Below are 23,296 nucleotides of genomic sequence, written 5' to 3' on the forward strand. Positions count from 1 at the left end.
TTAGAATCGGTCAGGCTGAGAGATCATTAGGCTTCTAACCCTAACACGCAGCGAGTCATTGCGTCGTGTATCTGGTCCTGTTGAGGACGTCTGCATCAGTGGTTACTTCGTGTTTAAGCACTCAGGGCTCCGGACCCGTCGAAGGCTGCAGCAGTTCTTCATGTCTGATCGTGAACGGCCCAGTTCAGCGCTCTGAGGGTGAAGACACATCACAGGGTGTGTTTGCCAAACACCTGGCTCTGCAGACCATAACTGAATTGTCTCTGATTGGCTGCATTCAGTTTATTGTTGTTTTACAGCCTGTGTATCTGCTCCTACACTGAGTCACCCTCCAGATCCAAAGATCGCTGCAGTGTTTGCTCAGGGCCTGAGCCGTGAAGGGTCTCCCTGTATGGATCAGAAGGCTCGCCTTCAGGAGCCTCACCTGTCTGACCTTTGTGGCTGACCCACACTCTGGATCTGGATCTGAACCGGTGCCTTAAGGGTGTTCATACAGAGGCTGGGATCGTCTTCATCTAACACGGAAGCGGAGGAGCACCAGAACCTGTAAGGTTTTCCTGTTTTTTCTTGACATGGCGGCATCCATGTTAGCTCACTGTGATCTTTTTGTTGTTTGCTGTTATGTGGCGGATCTAATTTTTATCCAAGTTACCAAAACCATGTTTGGAGTCATGTTTTGATGGATCAGCACCGCAAACTGGTACACATTTGGACATCAACAGGCTTTATTGTTGCAGATCATACAGGAAGTGACTGCTTTCTGGGTCTGAACTGCGCTTCCTTGATGACATGCAAACCAGCCGTTTTGAATTTGGAGCTGCCTGCTCCATTGTAGAAATCCTTCTCTGCTCATAAAATTAAATGCATACAGAAAAAACTCTGAATCTATTTTAATTTAAACATTGTCAAACTGAAAGATAAGACAAAGATTAAAAACGACTCTGCAGATCTGGTTGTTGATTACCTCTGTAGATATCGCTATAATAAGAACCGAGGAAGGAGTGGCTTAAAGCCTTTTACAGCTTTGGAGCAAACATAAACTCTGAAGGACTTTTATGTGTTTGATAAACCTCACGTGCAATTACCTAAGAGGCATTTTGTCCCCATAAAATACACAGAACGCAGCATTTTATTGTAGGACCTCAAATAAGCTCTGTTCCTCCTCCTCCTATATCAGCAAACATGACAGAGGGCACATTGTCTTTCACAGAAAGTGGGGTTTAAAGCAGAGTTTGTGTATTTTATTTACTTAATTTGAGTAAATAGATTAAATACTTTTTACTATATATAAGGGAGATCTGTGTGTCATAATGTGGTTTAAGGAGGACCCAAACACGGAGTGATAGTGGATAAAAAGAATTTAATAATGAAAGAAAACTACCAAAACAGTTTTTTACCACAAGGAGATCAGGTAGGAAGCACAGGACAGGATGGAGGAATTTTCCAACAGAGGCGAAGAATAATTCAATTCAGTTTTATTTATATAGCGCCAATTCATGAAACATGTCATCTCAAGGCTCTCTCCAAAGTCAGACTCCATCAGATCCTCCAGGTTGGTCAGAAAGTTTCCTCTCTAATGAAACCCAGCAGGTTGCATCAAGTCTCTCCAAGCAGCATTCACTCCTCCTGAAAGAGCGTAGAGCCACAGTGGACAGTCGTCTGCATTGTTGATGGCTTTGCAGCAATCCCTCATACTGAGCATGCATGAAGCGACAGTGGAGAGGAAAACTCCCCTTTAACAGGGAGGAGAACCTCCAGCAGAACCAGAACCAGGCTCAGTGTGAACGCTCATCTGCCTCCACCCACTGGGGCTTAGAGAAGACAGAGCAGAGACACAGAAAGCACAGAAGCTCACATTGACCCAGGAGTACTTTCTATGTTAGAGAAGACAGAGCAGAGACACAGAAAGCTCAGAAGCTCACATTGACCCAGGAGTACTTTCTATGTTAGAGAAGACAGAGCAGAGACACAGAAAGCTCAGAAGCTCACACTGACCCAGGAGTACTTTCTATGTTAGATGGTAATAGTGGATGATCTGCCTCCCCTGATGATGTCACAGCTAACAGAACGCCAGACCAGGTGTACCTTCTAAAAAATCACAGAGAACAAAAAGTTGAAATAACAAGAAACAATGCAAATTGTAGAGCAGTAGGAGAACTCAGTAGAGTGAGAGAAATAGACCCTGATGTCCTCCAGCAGCCTAAGCCTATAGCAGCATAACTATAGAGGTAGCTCTGGGTAACATGAGCCACTCTGACTATAAGCTTTGTCACAAAGGAAAGTTTTAAGATTAGTCTTAAAAGTAGATGGGGTGTCTGCCTCACGAACCAAAACTGGGAGTTGGTTCCACAGGAGAGGAGCCTGATAGCTAAAGGATCTGCCTCCCATTCTACTTTTAGAGACTCTAGGAACCACCAGCAGACCTGCAGTCTGAGAGCGAAGTGCTCTGTTAGGAACATACGGGGTAATCAGAACTCTGATATATGATGGAGTTTGATTATTAAGGGCTTTATACGTGAGAAGGAGAATTTTAAATTCTATTCTTGGCAGAGAAGAGAGGGAATGGAAAATCAGGCAGAACAATAGGGAGAAATAAATAAACGGAAGAAGTGAGCGATGAGAACTGAAAACCAGAGAGTTTAAATACAGAGGGGCAGGTGGAAAAAAGTGAAGCTGAAAGAAATCAGGAGTGCAGTGAAACTGTAGGGATCACCTGGAAGGAATCTAACAGGAAATAGTACAAAATTTACTTGATTAGAACTAGTCTGAGAGCAACAAAACAGGAACCTAAAGAGACCCAAAAACTAAGAATAGTAAGAAATAAATAAATAAAGCTAACACAACTTAGGAAACATAACAGCAACGAAATAATCAAAATGCAAAAAAGACTGGACATGGTGGAGGACCTATGATGCTGTGGGCCTGTGTCTCTGGCATTGCACCATGAACTACTTAAAACAGCAGGAAATTATAAATGAAAACTAAAAAAATAAGCTCTACCAGAACGCTGAAGTTGGGTTTTTCAGCAGGATAATGATTAAAAACATCGGGTCAAATTAACACAGGCGTGATTCAGCAGACAGAAAACCTTCTTCCATGAACATCTCAGACCTGAATCCTACAGAACATCTGTGGGCTGAGCTGAAGGGAAGAGCGGGATTCTGGACCACCCAGATTTCTCCAAGGTCGGTCAGAGGTCGCTCTCTCACTGCAGTTCTGCCTTTTCAGATGTTCTAGAAGAAAAGGTTCTGTCCTGCTGGGAAAAGAGGATTGTTCATACTGATAACCAGTAACTCTGACACCAGCGATGTTGTTAAAAACACTGATTCTTAACAACTGATCTTTTCCCCTCTCAATAAATATTAAGACATCATTAAATTTCTGTTTCTGACCTTTTTACCAGCGGGTCGGGCGTGGCACGTTCACCTCCGCCTCACATTGCTAAACCTCTGTGCAGGCGCTCATGATTCAGGTGTGAAAAATGGAAGAACTGAGCTAAGGATGGGATCAGTGTCGTCGTTCTTTGGAGCGTTGTGTGGAGGGGAGACAAAGAAAGGTGAGTTCTGATGCAGGAAAACTTTAAATGAGATGTTTTCCTTTGCTCACGCTGCTCTTACTTTCTTTTTCCGACTTTTCACAGAGGAGGAGAGGCTCCTGCGAGCGAATGACAGAGCCTTCAACCTATCTCAGCAATATGCCGTAAGTACTTATTAGTACCTCATTGTCTGAGGTGGAAAGTGAAAAATATTTGATTGCATTGCTGCGATTGGCCAGTATTATTTCCTAAAAATCCACTTTTTAGCCCTAAAATAAAATTTTTTGTTGTGTACTTGGAGTCTCTAGGTCTGCAGAAAATTGGAACAAAGTTTGTCCAGGTTCTGCATAGGTATCTTTATATTCTGTTTGGGTCACATTTTTCAAGCCGTTCAGTTTTCTCTTACCTTACACGTCACGGTATTTGCAGAGGAGCTGGTAATCAGGGTCATGGGTCCAATTTCAAAACAGTTTTTTGTTTTTCTCTTCAATTTTGTTGTCCTAGCTCAAGGATCCCGTAGCTACAAGTAGATAAGTTGTCTAATATTAATTACTCCGTCCCCCAGCAAACTACAAAAATGGCTGAACGGGTTGGAGTGGAACGCTCTGCGACCTGGAGGGGGGCGGGGTGTGAGGTGCCTTCTTTAAATTTAAAGAGACGGCGTCAAAACGAGTTGTTGTCAGATGAATCTCAGAACAGGTGCAATAAGGGGGATTGTGGGTCTAAATTAATGATGAGTTCAATTCATTTCAATTTTATTTATATAGCGGCAATTCATGAAACATGTCATCTCAAGGCACTTTACAAAGTCAAATTCAATCAGATTATACAGATTGGTCAAAAATTTCCTATATAAGGGAACCAGTTGATTGCATCAAAGTCCCGACAAGCAGCATTCACTCCTCCTGAAAGAGCGTAGAGCCACAGGGAGAGTCGTCTGCATTGCTGATGGCTTTGCAGCAATCCCTCATACTGAGCATGCATGAAGCGACAGCGGTGTTCAGACCAAAGCATTGAAGTTCCACTTGATATACAGCACAACTTAATGATTTGAATGTGAAAAAGGAGGCTTTAAAAAGCATGACATGTTTATTTTAAGTGTTTCTCCCCACCCCTGATGGAGAAAACGGAAATCTTTTAAACAACTTTTGATCCTTTCTCCTCCCCAGAACAACGCCATCAAGACCTCCAAATACAACGTTTTCAGCTTCCTGCCTCTGAACCTGTTCGAGCAGTTCAGCAGGCTCGCCAATGCCTACTTCCTCCTCCTCCTCTTCCTTCAGGTTGACCTTTCAGTCATATGTCTGCTTAAACATTTCCTGTTGACTTTTCTGTGGTTTTAAATTTACATAGAAATATTTTTCTGAAGATGTTTTTTGCATTTTTTGCTAAATTTTATGCAAATGTTGCTGTCATTCTAATACTTTTTGTAAAGGTTACAGTAAAGTAAGTGTGTGTTTGTGTGTTTTGACAGCTAGTCCCCCAAATATCCTCAGTCCCCTGGTTCAGCACTGCCATCCCACTCACCATAGTGCTGTCTGTAACGGCAGTCAAAGATGCTAATGATGACATTGTAAGCATTGTAAAGATGGACTTTACACATAGGAAACAGCATTAAACTGTAACACGGAACTGAAAATAAGCAAAATTGTCTTGAAATAAGTGTATTTGACATAAATTTGAGCAGGTGAATAAGATTATCTGCCAATGGAACAAGTATTTTACCCCTAAAATAAGATAATTACATATACTGCACTTGAACTAAGATGACAGAGATCAGTTGTTCCTATTTTAAGTGAAAAATCTAATTCCATTAGCAGATCTTCTTATTTACATCCTCAAATCAAGTACAAATACTCATTTAAAAAAATATTTGCTTATTTTTAGTTCCGTTTTTGCAGTTTAGTTGCTAAAATCCAACATGCCTCTCCTTATTTTTCATGTGAAATGAGCAGAACAGACACAAACAAGACAAGCTAGTCAACAACCGCCTGGTGAAAGTCCTCTTAAATGGAGAGTGAGTCCCTGCGTCGACGATTTTAGAGTCTGTACATCCAAGCAGAAAGTGAAGGTGTTCATCATCGAGATGCTTTTCTTTACAGGCTGAGAGAGGAAAAATGGATGAACGTTCAGGTTGGAGATATAGTCAAACTGGAGAGCAACCAGTTTGTCACAGTAAGTATGGACTTCTGAAATTGGAGATTTAATTACTCTTTTAATACAAAACTTCCAATCCTTCCAGGCGGACCTCCTGCTGCTGTCCAGCAGCGAACCTCTCAACCTGATCTACGTGGAAACGGCCGAGTTGGACGGGTGAGTGCGCCGTGCCGTGCAGGTCCTGCTTTCTTTGAACGTGTCAGCTGCGTCCTCCTTACGTCTCCTTGGCGTCCGGCAGTGAAACCAACCTGAAGGTGAAGCAGGGCCTGACTGTCACCGGAGAGATGGGAGACGACATCGAAGCTCTTTCTGCCTTCAGAGGTAAACAAGTTACCTCCTAATATCTTCAGTTAAAATCGGATATTTACACATTTACACATGTAAAACATATAACCTGTCGTTTTCTCACTGTCTGACATTACTAAACTCATGTTTTAGATCGGTTAGGATCAGCAAAATGATTTCTAATTTGCAAAACTCCAGAGTAATGAACCGTTTTCTTCAAATTATGAAGTTTACGCTCCCCAAACACACTGATTTCTGACATTATGGGAAACCTAAAGAGATCAGCCAAGATATCAGGAAGGAGAATTGTGGACCTGCTAAAGTCTGATTCATCTACAGGTACAATTACCAGATGCCTTAAGGTGCCACATTTACCAGCCACACTCCTGTTTTCCCGGAGATCAACATGTTTTAGTGTGAATCAACCCCAGAATAAAAGTTTAAGACCTTGTGAAGATGCAGCCTGAAGCTGATAAGATAACATGCGATGAGTTGTTTACAGACAGGCTGAGAAGCCACTAAGAGAGGACGAAGCCATTACTCCAAAATCAACATAGAAACCAGATTCATTCAATTTTCAGTTTAACTTTATTTATATAGCGCCAATTCGCAACACATGTCATCTCAAGGCTCTTTCCAAAGTCAGACTCCATCAGATCCTCCAGGTTGGTGAGAAAGTTTCCTCTCTAAGGAAACCCAGCAGGTTGCATCAAGTCTCTCCAAGCAGCATTCACTCCTCCTGAAAGAGCGTAGAGCCACAGTGGACAGTCGTCTGCATTGTTGATGGCTTTGCAGCAATCCCTCATACTGAGCATGCATGAAGCGACAGTGGAGAGGAAAACTCCCCTTTAACAGGGAGGAGAACCTCCAGCAGAACCAGAACCAGGCTCAGTGTGAACGCTCATCTGCCTCCACCCACTGGGGCTTAGAGAAGACAGAGCAGAGACACAGAAAGCTCAGAAGCTCACATTGACCCAGGAGTACTTTCTATGGTAGATGGTAATAGAGGATGATCTGCCTCCTCTGATGTCACAGCTAACAGAACGCCAGACCAGGTGTACCTTCTATGAAGAGGAAAATGATAGAACAAAAAGTTAAAAGCTGAAATAACAAGAAACAATGCAGATTGGAGAGCAGTAGGAGAACTCAGCAGAGTGAGAGAAATAGACCCTGATGTCCTCCAGCAGCCTAAGCCTATAGCAGCATAACTACAGAGGTAGCTCAGGGTAACATGAGCCACTCTGACTAGAAGCTTTGTCAGAAAGGAAAGTTTTAAGATTAGTCTTAAAAGTAGACGGGGTGTCTGCCTCACGGACCAAAACTGGGAGTTGGTTCCACAGGAGAGGAGCCTGATAGCTAAAGAATCTGCCTCCCAGGCTGCACAGGCACTAAGGGACAAATATATGAATTGTTCTGTGGTCTGAAGAAACTAAAACTGAAGTGTTTGACCACAATTCGAAGCAGCAACGGGGAAGCTTGCAAGCCCAACAACATCCCAACTATGAAGTAAGGAGGTCCTTTTTGGGGGATTTTGCTGCAAGAGGCCACTGATGCACTTAGAAAGTAAATTAAATTATGAAATAACATTTGGTTTAAATACTGAAACATCTGAAAGCAGCCAGCAAATTAAAACCTGGGCACAGATTGGTTTTCCAAACAGACGGCGAGCTTCAGTGTGCATCACAACCTGAGATCTCTGTGCCACAGAGGAGCTACAAAGGTGGCCCACCTGACCCAGTACACCGGTTCTGTCAGGAGGAACGGGCCAAAAATTCCACTAAAACGTTTGACCCAAGCCATACTGTTAAACGTCCGGTTTTATCAAATAGCAACAAAATGTATGTAAAGCTTAAAGACAGCGTCTCACTGTTGCTGCCATCTGTGTTTCAGGTGAAGTTCGATGTGAACCTCCAAACAACCACTTGGACAAGTTCAAAGGGACCCTGACTTTGGACGGGCAGCAGTACGGGCTGGACAACGACAAAGTTGTCCTCAGAGGGTGCACTGTGAGGAACACTGAGTGGTGCTTCGGCTTGGTCATCTTCGGAGGTAGGAATCTGCCCCAGAGTCAGAGCGGCAGCGCGTTGGATCCTCACGGAGAGCCGTTGCCTAATTGGCTTGACGAGGAAATGCCTAGACAGGAAATTATATATCTAAATAATAAAATCTTCAAAAACGATTCAGAGAAACATAAAAATAATATGTAAATATTTTTTTAAATGTCTACTTAAAAGGGAATTTTTCTAATAGAAAAATAGAATTGGAATTTTACAAAATGCATTGTCTATTTTTGAGGTCTTTGTTTTCTAATCAGGATTTTCCCAAACAGGATGTTTGTAGCCTGGATACTGATCTGAGTTTTAATAATTAATACCAAGCAGCTAAACTTAAAATCAGAGGTTTATGATACACTGAATAAAAAGATCACATTCGCTTTTTTTTCTCGCTGTCGGACTCTAAATGAGGCAAAATCCTTCCTGTTTTACCTCAGTGACGATCACCACAGTTAGCAAAATAATAAGACAGAATGTTTCAAAACAAGTTTTACATTCTTCAAACTCAGGGAGGGTTTGCGTACATCTTCTATTTATCAGGAAAATGTGCTTTTTAAACTGTTTGGCCATTTCTGTTTTGTTAAACATGGCTCCTCTTGCAGCATAACACCCCCACAGCATGATGCTTCCTTCCCCGTACCTCCCTGTATTCTAAGACTGACAAACATCCCCCTCTTTTTATGCAGCTGAAGTGATGGTTGGCAAACTGTTACACGTATGTTTTATCAGACAACAGAACACATCTCCAGAAATTAATCTTTGTGTGTGTGAGCCGTAGCCAGGATTTTTATGTTGCATTAGTAGGAATGGCCTCTTCTTTCCTGAGCGGCCTTTCAGCCTATGTGGGTTTTTGGAATAAAAGGTTTCCCAGTTGTTTATTTTGTTATTTCACCGTACAAAGTTTTAAAGCTACTCCGATATATTTTAAAACAAAATCCTTTTGGCAATAAGTAAACCAGCCAATCAGACATGACCAATTTGTAGAAAATCTAAATCTGCACAAGCAGACTTTCACTGTACAAATCGACCATTTTCAGTCCCTGTTTTTGACACAGATTTTTTTCAGGTCCTGACACCAAGCTCATGCAGAACAGTGGCACAACCACGTTTAAACGGACCAGCATTGATCAGCTGATGAACATCCTGGTGTTGTGTGTGAGTTTATGTGTGCACAATGAAACAAAAAAAGTAAAATAAACTAAAAGAAAAACGGGTAGATTTGCAGTTTTGCAATTAAAAAAAAGAGTGATCGGGTTGTTCAGCTTATGTTTATAAAGGCACTTAATATTAATGTCTGTGCAAATTCTCAGCTATCCGCATCAAACAGGCTTAAATCAGAGGCAAGCAGACTTTCGTTCAGTTTCAAACGTTTCGACTCCTGGACACGTGTTGAAACGTTTTCAGAAAGAACTAAACAAAAGTCCAGTTGCCTCCCATCTAAGCCTGTTTGCTACTTAACATTCATATTTTATTGTTAGATCTGTGTTGTCTTCTAGCTGATTCATACGTTCAGTGAGTAACGATAAACACATCTCTCCTTTTGGTTAGATCTTTGGCTTCCTGGCAACCACGTGTGCCATTATGACGGTAGGCCACGCCCTCTGGGAGGAGAAGGAGGGCTCGGCCTTCACGGCGTTTCTTCCCCGTAAACCAGGCGTTGACATTCCCCTGTCGTCCTTCTACTCCTTCTGGTCCTACGTCATCGTCCTCAACACCATGGTGCCCATTTCTCTCTATGTCAGGTAAGAAGCCGATGAGATCAGACCAGCGGGAACAGTTACTGGACGGTGCGGAGACTCCGTTCCTCATCCGGCCTTTGTCGTGTTGTCAGCGTGGAGATGATCCGTCTTGGGAACAGCTTCTTCATAGACTGGGACAGGAAGATGTACCACCCTGGTAAAGACACTCCTGCTCAGGCGAGGACCACCACGCTCAACGAGGAGCTGGGCCAGATTAAATACATCTTCAGCGACAAGACCGGCACTCTGACCCAGAACATCATGACCTTCAACAAGTGCTCCATCAATGGAAAAAACTACGGTAGGAAAAGAAACTTACAGAAGACGGGAACAATTGTTGAGTTTCTCAGTTTGTGTTTTTACAACAAAAATGAGCAGCTTCTGATGTTTGTGGTAGTGTTTTCACATTCAGTGAGGTATTTGTTCTCCCAGCAAAACGACACGTAGTCGATGGACATGTTGTTGGCTAGCAAAGCAGTAGAACCGGTCCTTAACCCGTCATCAAAGCTCAGATTTTTGGGTACACAACCCATCGGCTCTCCAATGTGGCAAAGTCATTCACTCAGAAAAAATATATATCCAAAGCATCATACTTCCACCTCTGTGCTTCACTGTGGAAATGTTGCTCTTTTGGGTGTAGGTCTGTGTTTCACATCAGTACGATTAATCCTGTTCAGTTTACCAGGAAACAAGCATTTCTGCTACTTTTAAAGCTTAAAAGTGTGCAGTTTTTTTTTCAGTTTGTACGGACAGAACAATAATAAAAAAAAAACAGAAAAAACAGCAGATTTTATTTCATTGACAGAAGTATCAGTGAACTTTGTCAGTGAGAATGCTATACAGCATTCTCACCTATTGTTTTCGTTTTTCTTTAATATTATTATTCCGTCAGCGTCTAACTACTCCTGCATACCGATTTCAACAATTTTGGTATCAAAATGTTCGGCTCGTTCCCGGCATGACTGCTCTGTATCTCATGGTTATGCTAACTTTTACACTTTTTAAAATATTTCACTTTTTGTAAGATTTTTTGGCTGTTCCCGTTGAAATCAATGCAAATTCTTCACATTCTTCCAAAACATTCAATTCTTCTGATTGTTCAAATTGTTCTAATTCTTCAAATTTTTCAAATATTTATTTTTTTTTTTTCAAATTCTTCAAATTAAACAAATTTTTTTTTCAAATTCTTCAAATTCCTCAATGTTTTTCAATTTTTAAAACTTTGTTCAAATTCTTCATATTTTTCAAATTCCTTCAAATTTTTCAAATTCCTTAAATTTTTTTTCAAATTCTTCAAATTCCTTCAAATTTTTCAAATTCTTCTCATTCTTCCATTTCTTCTAATTCTTCAATTTTTTCAAATTCTTCTGATTTTTCAAATTCTTCTCATCTCCTCAAATTGTTCAATTTTTAAAAATTCTTCAAATCTGATTTCAATGTTTTTCAGCTATTTCTTCTCTTCTGCAGGGATCTTCTGCATCTTCTGCTCAAATCATTCTGCAGATTAGCATTCTCACTCGCTGTTACGCAGGAACAGCTTTTTCTAGTTTAACTTAAAGGTTTATAAAAAAAACTGCGCAGTGATGAAATCAGTAAATATCTCCGGGAAAGTTTAGATTTTTACTCCCTTGTCCTGTAAATGTGGCCGCTACATGGGTAGACAACCAAATCTTTGGGAACCAGGACGTTGGTGTTTTAGAAGCTGATCGACAACTTTAAACTTCTGGATGTCCTTCTGTGTTGGTGCGTTGAAGTGAATCAACCATAAAACGGGATTTAAATGTTGAAACTTCTGACAAACATCTGTCTTTTATGCAGGGGAGCTGTATGACTTTTCTGGACACAGAATTGAAATAACTGAGGTATAACAGCCTAACGGACTCCAGGCAATATTTATTAATATTATTATGTGTTGGTATATCATCCAATTATCATATTTATTGTTTGCAGAAAACGCAGAGATTGGACTTCTCCTGGAACCAGCTGGCAGATCCGAAGTTCATCTTCCACGATTACAGCCTGTTGGAGACCATAAAGGAGGGAAACCCAGAAGCTCAGGCCTTCTTCCGCCTGCTGGCTCTGTGTCACACCGTCATGCCCGAGGAAAAGAAGGAGGGTCAGAATCCTACGACCATCTTTTGTTTATTACACTCTGCCACTTTTAGCAGAGGAACTATTTTAAGTTCTCAGAGATTGCACAGCCGACCTTAAATCGTGCACATCCCTAAAAAAACCCTTAAAGTATAATGAAATCGTTTTAGATATGTTTCTACCTCTAACGGCAAATATATTCTCTACGATTCCATTAAAAAGAAACAAAGGGATGTAAACAAACCAAAAACAATAAATCTGCATAAGAGTAAACACCCTTGAACCAGCATCTTTGGATTCTGTTTCAGTCTTTTTGGGAGGAGTCCCTGCAGAAGATTTTGATGGGCAACATGGCTACTGCCCAGGGCGGCATCGCTTGAGGGGGGGCACCAGATATATATAAAAAAAAGAATAATCATGTATCAGTTACCCTAAACGAGCGTTCTGCTACTTGCTTGTCCCGTTTGTTTCAATGGCTGCCCCACTGCACTTTGCAAGCCGCTTGGCTGATGACAATGAAGCCTGGATAACTCTTTTCTAAAACGGCTTACAGTGTTTGATGTTTAACGTTTAACGCCTCTCTCCTCCATGAACACCATGTCTTGTTCTCGTTGTCGTCTTCAAGGGGAGCTCAACTATCAGGCTCAGTCCCCTGACGAGGGCGCCTTGGTGACCGCAGCGAGGAACTTTGGCTTTGTTTTTCGCTCGCGCACGCCAGAGACCATCACACTCATGGAGATGGGGAAGAAAGTGACGTACGAACTTCTGGCTGTTCTGGACTTCAACAACACGAGGAAGAGGATGTCAGTAATAGGTGGGGGGAAATAGAGTTTCCACAATGAGGTTTTGAATATCTTGCCAGAAATAATTGCTTTAACTTTATAAAACTTTATAAGCACATGGTTTTTAAATGTATTGGTTTTTTTTGGATGGATGGATGGATGGATGGATGGATGGATGGATGGATGGATGGATGGATGGATGGATGGATGGATGGATGGATGGACGGACGGACGGATGGACAGATGATGACGCACGGATGGATGGATGTATGGATGGACGGACAGACGGACGGACGGATGGATTGATGATGGATGGAAGGATGAATGGACAGATGGATGGATAGACAGTTGATGACGGATGGATGGATGGACAGATGGGTGGATGATGGATGGATGGATGGACGGATGGACGGATGATGACGGATGGATGGAAGGATAATGGACGGACGGATCGATGGGCGGACGGACAGACGTTGGGTGGATGATTGATGGATGATGGATGGATGGATAGATGGATGGATGGATGGACGGACGGATGGGTGGATGATCGATGGATGGATGGACAGATGGATGGATGGATGGATGGATGATCGATGGATGGATGGAAGGATAATGGACGGACGGATCGATGGACGGACGGACAGACGTTGGGTGGCTGGACGGATGGATGGATGGATGGAAGGATGGATGGACGAATGGATGGATGGATGGAAGGATGGATGGATGGATGGATGATGATGGATGGATGGAAGGATGGATGGATGGATGGATGGACTGACGGACGGACGGATGGATGTTTCTTCAGACCTTTTCAGCTGAATCAGCGTTTCAGCGTCTCTCTCCAGGCATGGTTATTAACCCTTCAGTGTCTCAGCAGACCCAGATCTGGGTTCTTCATGTAAATCCATCAAACGTCTCTTTCCTTCCAGTTCGTGACCCTGAAGGAAAAATGAAGCTGTACTGCAAAGGCGCAGACACCATCATCTATGAGAGGCTACACCCCTCCTGTAACAAGCTGAAGGACGTCACCACCGGACACCTGAACGTGAGCGCCACTCCTCAGACGTTTAGAGAACTTCCATTAACGCCTCAGAGGACAAACGTTGTGTTTTTAACCGCTCTCAAATGATAAATCCAGGAATATGCAGGCGACGGCCTTCGCACTCTGGTTCTGGCCTACAAGGACCTGGAGGAGAGCTACATGGGGCGCTGGATGGAGCGCCACCATGAGGTCAGCACGGCCATGGAGGGAAGAGAGGAGGGACTCGATGAACTTTATGAGGAAATCGAAAAAGACCTGATGGTGAGTTTCTCTGCAAAGCACAACACTGCAAAAAGGGAACTAAAAGTAAGTAAAGTTTTCTTGAAATCAGCATAGTTTTCCTTGATTTGAACAGCTAAAAAAGACTATTTATCAATGGAATTAGTATTTCTACCCCTAAAATAAGATAATTAGATATCCTGCACTTGAAATGAGATGATAGAAATGAATTCTTCTTATTTTATGTGCAAAAATCTTATTCCATTAGCAAATAGTCTTATTTACCTGCTCAAATTAAGGGAAAAACACTCATCTCAAGAAAATTTTACTTACTTTTAGTTCCCTTTTTGCAGTGAAAGATGGAGAGATGTGGCTCTAACACAGGGGTGTCAAACTCATTTTGGTTTAGGGGCCGCATTCAGCTTAATCTGATCTCAAGAGGGCCACACGAGTAAACTCATTGCAAGATCAAATAGAACTAATAAAAGTGGACTTGTTGTTGATTTTTTAATTAAATGAATTTCACTTTTACACAATATATTACGAATAACCTCAGCATTTTTAAGAAAAGTATGTGCAATTTCAACAATACTTTTACTCAGTTAAACATTTACTTGTGCATTATGCATAAGAACTGATCACAGTGATTGTAGAATGTTTAAAAACATTTATTCACATTTTTTGGAACTTAAAAACACTGTCCTGCATGACAAAATACATCAAATAGATAAAAATTAAGAAATTATTTAAATTATTCCACACCTGAAGCTTAATCTGCTAATTAAAACACAGCGCCCCTCGTGGACAATATAGGAACTGCATATTTTCAATTAAACGAAGTACATGTTTTTTTCAATAATTGTTTTATCATTCTCTTCCTTTTATCTCCTCTTTCTTTCACCTTTTGTTTTTTTTCTTCTTGTTCTTCCTTTCCTCTCCTACTTTCCCATTATAGTTTCCATATCATTTGAGATATTACTCACATGAATCATAATAAAACTATTCACATTCATAAATCAAGCAGAGCACTATGGCAAAAGCAGTACTGCTCCACTTGTGAAAATCAAATCTGATGAGCTCCTTTTGGCATTAAGACAACATTTCTTACTGCCACATTGCCAGACAGGACACTGGGGGGAAAAAAATATATATATATTTTTTTTTAATAATGATAATGCATTTAGCCACAGGGCCGGATTAAATTGTTCGGCGGGCCGGATCCGGCCGTATGTTTGACACCCCTGCTCTAACGAGTAGCTGCTTCTTTGTTTGCCGTAAACCCAACTCCACATCTTGCAGGTTGTTAGGTGTTGTATGAGATGGCGGGTAAGGACATTGGGACTTAACTCAAACTGCTACCTTTGGCTTCCAGCTGTTAGGAGCCACAGCTGTGGAGGACAAGTTGCAGGACGGCGTGCCTCAGACCATAGAGCAGCTGGCTAAAGCCGACATAAAAATCTGGGTGCTGACTGGTGATAAACAAGGTGGGTGGTGCTGAAAGCTGAAGAAGAAATGACGTAACACGCTCACCACTGCTTTTACTTCCCTAAATAACTCCGTCAATGTGTCTGTAACCTTGCTTATTAGATTTGAAGTAAATCTTTAGGTCACTCCAAAGCATCTCAACACAACTGATCATTCACACCATGGTTTTTTTTTATTATTATAGTAACAATAAATGTAATGTTTGGTGAAAAAGTAGAGCTGAGTGTCATCTGCATAGAGACAGAAATGGATGCTGAATTTGCAGAAAATATTTACCAAGACGAAGGAGATAAATGATGAAGAGCAGGGTCAGATCTGAAGGACTGGCATTTCACCTTTTTCCTGTTCTGAAACAGAAACGGCAGAAAACATCGGCTATTCCTGCAACATGCTGAGAGAAGAGATGAAGGACATTTTTATTGTGGCTGCCAACACAGCTGACGGGGTCAAAGAGGAGCTGCAGTAAGTTAATCAGTAATTATTCATTGGATTACTGATACAAGAGCCTTCTGAAGCTACTGGCACCCCTATAAAGACGAACATTAAAACAAAATCCAACCTATAATTCTAGTGCATGTCTTTTTAAACAGGCAGTTCTGCAACCTACACTGCAACACAGAACTACAAATAAGTATAAATTTCTTGAAGTTAGTTGCACTTGTCCTTGATTTGAGCAGGTAAATTAGATTATCTGCCAATGGAATGAGTATTTTGACCCCTAAAATAAGATAATTAGACATCCTGCACTTGAAATAAGATGATGGAGATGAGTTGTTCCTATTTTAAGTGCAAAAATCTCATTCCATTGGCAGATCCTCTTATTTATCTGCTCAAATCAAGGACAGATACACTAATTCAAAGAAAATTTTACTTATTTTTAGTTACGATTTTGCAGTGTACTCATCAAAATGGAAAAATAAAAGAACATACCATTCAGCTTAGGCAGATGTGTTGATCTCCATAGAAAAGGGCTGCAAGTAAAAAAGATTCTCACCTAAATTTCTCCACATCTGTAATCACAATCTGTAAACCCCGAAATAAAAACAATGATGTCAGAAAACCAAAAAGGGATCATCTTTAAGTATTTCAGCAGAATAATCCCAAACCTGATCAACAAAATAAGCGTCCTCCTTTGGCCACGTCTGTAGAAAGGCTGCAGGTTGCTCTGACAGGAAGAGAACTTCAGAGAGGACGCAGAACTCTGGACCATCTGGAGAGAGAAGGGTCAGAAGTCACCAAAATTATGTTATGGCTATTAATTTTTAAAAGTTTGCACTCTGGCATGGATTTATCAATCAACTTAGTTCCAGCCATTTTTTGACCAATCTGTGTAATCTGATTGAATTTGACTTTGTAAAGTGCCTTGAGATGACATGTTTCACGAATTGGCGCTATATAAATAAAATTGAATTGAATTGAATTGAACTGAATTTAATGTTTCCGTCCAAACTACAGTAATTACTCATTTCATGTGTACTCAAAAGAATGTCTGCACACACTAATCCCTAAGGGCAGTCTAGAGAGACCAATTAATATAATATAATATAATATAATATAAATATATATAATATAATATAACAGTCATCTTTTTGGACTTTGGAGGAAGTCAGAGTACCTGGAGAGAACCCACCCATATGCAGGGAATAGGCAGATATCTAATGAGGCCACAAAAGACCACAAAAAAAGCAATTTTTAATAAAATAAAGCAGAAAATGAAAGAAATATTTGATGTTTATTCTTGAAAATTAAACAAAAATCCAAAGTTTTGGGAACGACCTTTATAATGCAATAATCAGAATGCAATGATTAGATTTTGATTATTGCATTTTCACAAAGGCTAACAATGGGATTACGCCTGAAATCTTACGTTTCGGCTGTGACGTTCCTGTTAAATCCGTCGTTTTGCAGGAATGCCAGAAGGAAAATGTGTCCTGGAGCAGCGGAGGAGCCAAAGGTGATCAAAGCTCGAGCGGGTCTGCTTTGGCTGCAGAAGACCCAGACGGTGCTGGATGAGAACGTAGATGGAGAGTATGGCCTGATCATAAATGGACACAGCTTGGTAAGAAGCTGTTTTAGACAAAAAAAAAAAGGTTTCAGAGGGAAACCTTGGGTCAGGAGCTGTCTGTAACTCTGTGAACCCTCGCTCCCCAGGCCCACGCCCTGGGACAGGACCTGGAGCTGGAGCTGCTGAGGACTGCATGCCTGTGCAAGACGGTCATCTGCTGCAGGGTCACTCCTCTGCAGAAGGCGCAGGTGGTGGAGCTGGTCAAGAAATACAAGCAGGCTGTAACTCTGGCCATTGGAGACGGAGCCAACGACGTCAGCATGATCAAGGGTAAAAATCTGCACTGTGGCTCCAAGTTGAGGTGCAGCGGGGCAACTGGAAAAAAAAAAAAAAAAAGAGTGAAGGATCTCGTCCTCTTGTCTCCCAGCGGCTCACATCGGTGTGGGCATCAGCGGGCAGGAAGGGATGCAGGCCGTTCTCTCCAGCGACTTCTCCTTCGCCCAGTTCCGGTACCTGCAGCGCCTCCTGCTGGTGCACGGCCGCTGGTCTTACATTCGCATGTGCAAGTTCCTGCGCTATTTCTTCTACAAGAACTTCACCTACACCCTGGTCCACTTCTGGTACGCCTTCTTCTGTGGCTTCTCGGCACAGGTGAGAGACGACCGTGCGTTCACATATCGATGTCTTGTGTGTGCGTGTTGACAGTTGTTGTTGCTGTCCATAGACCGTGTATGACGACTGGTTCATCACCCTGTATAATACGGTTTACACCGCTACTCCAGTTCTTGCCTTGGGCCTCTTTGAGCAGGTAGGAGGGAATTCTCCCCAAAATGACCAATCTAAGAGTCATTTTAAAGGGGACACACCCTGCACTGCCTACCTTTGCTTTCTCTTGCAGGATGTGAACGACCGCTGGAGCTTTCACTATCCCCAGCTCTACTCTCCTGGCCAGCTCAACAAGTTTTTCAGTAAAAAAGTTTTTGTCCGCAGCATAATGATCAGCTGCTACACCTCCCTGGTCCTCTTCTTCATCCCCTGGGCCGCCATGCACGACACCGTCCGGGATGATGGCAAAGACATAGCCGACTATCAATCCTTTGCGCTGTTGACGCAAACCTGCCTGCTGATCGTGGTGAGCGCTCAGGTAAGGAGTCGTCGTCATCACAGACTTTGGAACGGAAATATGGCCCAGATTCAATTCTCAGAGAGGGTACCCCCACTGATTATTTGTTACATAACAAAAGTTTCACCCTGCGACCCCCAGAGTAACACTACAAGAGACTGGTGATCCCATTATTTATTTTAAATAATGAGAAAAAAGATACAAAGTAATCCTTTTGTAAGAACTCTTACAAAAAACTTGAAGCCATCCTCCTGTATTAAAATGAGGAATATGGAGCATCTTGTAAAGTAATAGTTAGATGTCGGTTTCACAAATAAGGAAGTGCTAATTTTTAAAAATCACATCAGCATCAAATTATCGTGCAAACCTCAAAAAGCCGACCTCCGCTTTGGAAACCCCTGATATAAAAGAAAGTCTAGTTCAAATTGTATCTTGCTTAGTTATGGCAAAAAAAAAAAGACATCTCCAGGTCCAAAGCAAAAAGGAAACAGATGATATTGCATATTGCTAATTATGGTTGGCATAGATAACCTTGGTATGGATAACTTCAGATTATCTATACCAAAGTTATCTATAAATTACTCTAGAAATGTGTCATAAAATAATAATTCACAAATGTGGCCGTGGAGGCTGAAATGTTTGGGAAGCCCCTTCTATAATGAAAGCATCAATGTTTTCCAATTCACTTTTATTCATATATATTTATATATATTATATTTAGATATTTATCATCTCAAGGCTCTCTCCAAAGTCAGACTCCATCAGATCCTCCAGGTTGGTGAGAAAGTTTCCTCTCTAAGGAAACCCAGCAGGTTGCATCAAGTCTCTCCAAGCAGCATTCACTCCTCCTGAAAGAGCGTAGAGCCACAGTGGACAGTCGTCTGCATTGTTGATGGCTTTGCAGCAATCCCTCATACTGAGCATGCATGAGGCGACAGTGGAGAGGAAAACTCCCCTTTAACAGGGAGGAGAACCTCCAGCAGAACCAGAACCAGGCTCAGTGTGAACGCTCATCTGCCTCCATCCACTGGGGCTTAGAGAAGACAGAGCAGAGACACAGAAAGCACAGAAGCTCACATTGACCCAGGAGTACTTTCTATGTTAGATGGTAATAGAGGATGATCTGCCTCCCCTGATAATGTCACAGCTAACAGAACACCAGACCAGGTGTACCTTCTATGAAGAGAAAAATGACAGAGAACAAAAAGTTAAAAGCTGAAATAAAAACAAACAATGCAGATTGGAGAGCAGTAGGAGAACTCAGCAGAGTGAGAGAAATAGACCCTGATGTCCTCCAGCAGCCTAAGCCTATAGCAGCATAACTATAGAGGTAGCTCAGAGTAACATGAGCCACTCTAACTTTAAACTTTGTCACAAAGGAAAGTTTTAAGATTAGTCTTAAAAGTAGACGGGGTGTCTGCCTCACGGACCAAAACTGGAAAACCTTTAGGACGTTAATTATTCAGGAAAGTTCAGTGAATGACTGAGGTTTTTAAATTTCCCAGATGTTTCTCGACACGGATTATTGGACAGCAATTAACCAGTTCTTCCTGTGGGGCAGCCTGGCTGCCTACATCGCTATCACCTTCACTCTGTTCAGCAACGGCATTTTTTTCATGTTTGCCTACAGCTTCTACTTCATTGGTGAGTATTTAGCTTTTCATAGATCTACAGAGTCAGTCAAAAACTCGTTTCCATGAGAAAATTTAATTAAGAATCTTAATTTAGTGATATTTTTTATCAAAACCCTCCAAATGTGCTAAATGTCATTTAGTTAATTTTTATTTCCTGAATTTAATATTTTTACTATTCTCTATATACAACAATACTGCATTTTTTTTAAGCTTACCCATTTTACATTAAATGGATTTAAATACCCGATTTATTCAAGTATGGGTGAATGGCTGTACTAAAATAAATAATATAATAATCATCATTATCAGACTGCTACAATAAAATGTCATGCCAGTGTCATGGTTAGATTTAAAAAATACGACTAAGGTGTAGGATTGTAAAACCTGATAAACAGTGGATCATCAAATGTAGTAGGACCGGACAATATAGAAAAAAACATGTCGATAAAATAGAAATCATATTGAATGATGTCAATAATTATCAACAAATTAAAAACATTTATTTTAAGTGCAGCCCTGGCCATTTTATGTGATTGCTTAACGACCTATTTTTAGATAAAGACACAAACACTGAATTCAAACTCAACACTTTATTCAATCAACTTTTTACCAGAACTGCAAGTTTTTAAAAAATAAAAAATAAAGCATGCTCTCTGAACTCTTTAAAGGGGCGGAGCTTGGTTCCTGGATCTGTGTTGTCATTGGCTGGAAGGATGTAATGACTGTAATATTAACTAACATGATTAGAATACAAAAAGAAGGAAAACTGTTATTCTATTGAATTTATTATCAACATTTTTATTCTATCATAAATATATGTGTATCGGTCGATATATATTGTTATTAAATTATCGTCCCGCCCTAAACATGTTAGAAAAATGTGTGTTGTGATATTTCATCACGGCAGAGGTCTAAAGCCAAACAGTGGCTCCAAAGCAAAGCTTGTAGCCTTGGCTTCAGCCATGCTTAGGGTTAGTTTAGTCATTTTTATCCTTTGGTTTAACAATGTTTCTCATCAAGTTGTTGCATGCATTCCCAGTCCCTTATTTTGGCATCAGTTCCTGTAATACGGTGCAACAAGAAATACCTCTGAAAATAAGTTATTTGGGTCTCAACCATGTGAAGAAACAATCTAAATCAGCCAAGGTATGGCTGACACTCTTATTCGGACATTGAAATGGCACCTTTTGATTTAAATTGCTACTTTTATGTTTTATCATCAGCTGGATTTTACTGTATAAACATACTGTTTTCACCTTTCAGGCTTATGTATATTGCATCAAATTTATCCGTTTGCTAATAGGTCTTTTTTTCAATGGATTTCAGGCACAGCGAGGAACTCTTTGAACCAGCCAAACGTGTGGCTGACGATGTTCCTGACTTGTCTTCTCTGTGTCATCCCGTTTGTGGCCTTTCGCTTCCTTCTCATCCAGCTTCAACCTACCATCACTGATAAGGTGAGGAGGAACCTGCAGATCAACGCTCTTTTTATTGTAACAATGGTTTACTTTGGCTGTTTTATGCAACAAGCAATACACAACATGTCATCTCAAGGCTCTTTATGAAGTCAAAATGAATCAAATCCTCCAGGTTGGTGAGAAAGTTTCCTCTCTAAGGAAACCCAGCAGGTTGCATCAAGTCTCTCCAAGCAGCATTCACTCCTCCTGAAAGAGCGTAGAGCCACAGTGGACAGTCGTCTGCATTGTTGATGGCTTTGCAGCAATCCCTCATACTGAGCATGCATGAAGCGACAGTGGAGAGGAAAACTCCCCTTTAACAGGGAGGAGAACCTCCAGCAGAACCAGAACCAGGCTCAGTGTGAACGCTCATCTGCCTCGACCCACTGGGGCTTAGAGAAGACAGAGCAGAGACACAGAAAGCACAGAAGCTCACATTGTCCCAGGAGTACTTTCTATGTTAGAGAAGACAGAGCAGAGACACAGAAAGCTCAGAAACTCACATTGACCCAGGAGTACTTTCTATGTTAGATGGTAATAGTGGATGATCTGCAAAAAAAAATATCCTTTGACATGTTTCCTTCATCTATTTTATGTAAAATATGCTTTTTTATGGTTAATCAAAATAATCACAATTTATTCCCAAGTTATTAATGGTTTTAAAACCAAGAAAAATATCAAACATTTACAGAAAGGGAGTAAAAAAAGAGTTTCTCCAGTGCAGTATTTATGGAACATAGAGAAAAGGGGATTTTCTTTGTAGTTTAATGACAGAAACAAGAAGGAAAACCCAGTTGACTACAACAGGATTATTCCTTGTACCTTGGATATTATTTTATGGGATTTGCTGCAGATCCTGCGTGACCTCCTTTCTTATTGCATGTGGCTCGGCTCCAGAGCTGCAGGTTGCAGATCGCCGGTCGAAACCAGCTGAGTTTAAGAGTTGAAAAACAAGTCAAAGACAAACCAACATTGTTAGATTTGCTGTAGGATAAATGGCAGCAAAAAGGGTTTGCTGCAGGCAAAGTTGGAGACTTTGACTGAGAATGGTTGCTGCTGGGACCTCTAGCTTTGCAGAAGATGGTTCTTACACACAGCAAGACGATGACCTGAAGTATTTGCTGCAATGGAGGCCAGAAACAACGCAGACAACAAAAGCTCTTTTTTTGCCAGACTTCAGCTTCATTTGAGCCGTCTTGTCCCTCCTTGTCCATCTCCAGGTGAAGTATAAGGCGCGACAGGAGGGCCTGCCGGCTCCTGCTCCTCGCCGGCCACCGGCCAGGCGGATCAGCACCCGCCGGTCCAGCTACGCCTTCTCCCACTCCAAGGGCTACGGAGACCTGGTGACCTCCCGCAAATTCCTGCGCCTGAAGGGACGTCCGTCCCTGTTCACCCGAAAGAACTCTGCCCTGGTTGAAAATCAGCCACAGCTCTATCGCACCATAACGGAGGAGGCGGAGGAGACGCAGAATGTGGATGCACTCAGGGACTGAATGCTGTGTTCTTATTCTGAAACCTAACTCAGGATAACATGTTAAAGGGTGCTATGGTAACGACGCCTAAATCATGGCGTTATTACAATGGAATTAACACTGAATGAATGTTTTTTCAATTCATTAATAAATAATAACATCACTGTGAATATGTAGACTTTGGCATTGCGAAGAAATATCCATTAAAATGTCTCA

At 41.4% G+C, this 23,296-nt stretch overlaps 1 protein-coding gene across 1 annotated transcript; it reads left to right on the plus strand.

Annotated features, from left to right (window-relative positions):
* Positions 1–323: 323 nt before the first annotated feature.
* On the plus strand, positions 324–23,296 carry LOC105936607 (phospholipid-transporting ATPase ID). The gene is made up of 28 exons (XM_036139999.1): positions 324–546; positions 3,458–3,556; positions 3,641–3,699; positions 4,705–4,818; positions 5,010–5,108; positions 5,491–5,552; positions 5,638–5,710; positions 5,778–5,848; positions 5,931–6,013; positions 7,868–8,026; positions 9,098–9,186; positions 9,580–9,773; positions 9,863–10,071; positions 11,589–11,632; positions 11,721–11,886; positions 12,487–12,675; positions 13,573–13,688; positions 13,782–13,946; positions 15,277–15,388; positions 15,746–15,851; positions 17,298–17,448; positions 17,541–17,724; positions 17,822–18,045; positions 18,119–18,202; positions 18,293–18,538; positions 20,023–20,161; positions 21,478–21,608; positions 22,829–23,296. The coding sequence occupies exons 2-28, from the start codon at positions 3,502–3,504 to the stop codon at positions 23,099–23,101; spliced, it is 3,597 nt and encodes a 1,198-aa protein (XP_035995892.1). The 5' UTR covers positions 324–546; positions 3,458–3,501; the 3' UTR covers positions 23,102–23,296.

Source organism: Fundulus heteroclitus, chromosome 8, assembly GCF_011125445.2.
Source record: "Fundulus heteroclitus isolate FHET01 chromosome 8, MU-UCD_Fhet_4.1, whole genome shotgun sequence".
Classification (NCBI taxonomy): domain Eukaryota; kingdom Metazoa; phylum Chordata; class Actinopteri; order Cyprinodontiformes; family Fundulidae; genus Fundulus; species Fundulus heteroclitus.

What these genes read in the sequence shown, in the direction of transcription:
- LOC105936607 (XM_036139999.1), top strand. Translation starts at nt 3,502, where the DNA reads ATGGGATCAGTGTCGTCGTTCTTTGGAGCGTTGTGTGGAGGGGAGACA. An exon ending in AAATCGAAAAAGACCTGATG is followed by an intron (nt 13,947 to 15,276) that starts GTGAGTTTCTCT and finishes TTTGGCTTCCAG; the next exon opens with CTGTTAGGAGCCACAGCTGT. An exon ending in AACCTACCATCACTGATAAG is followed by an intron (nt 21,609 to 22,828) that starts GTGAGGAGGAAC and finishes GTCCATCTCCAG; the next exon opens with GTGAAGTATAAGGCGCGACA.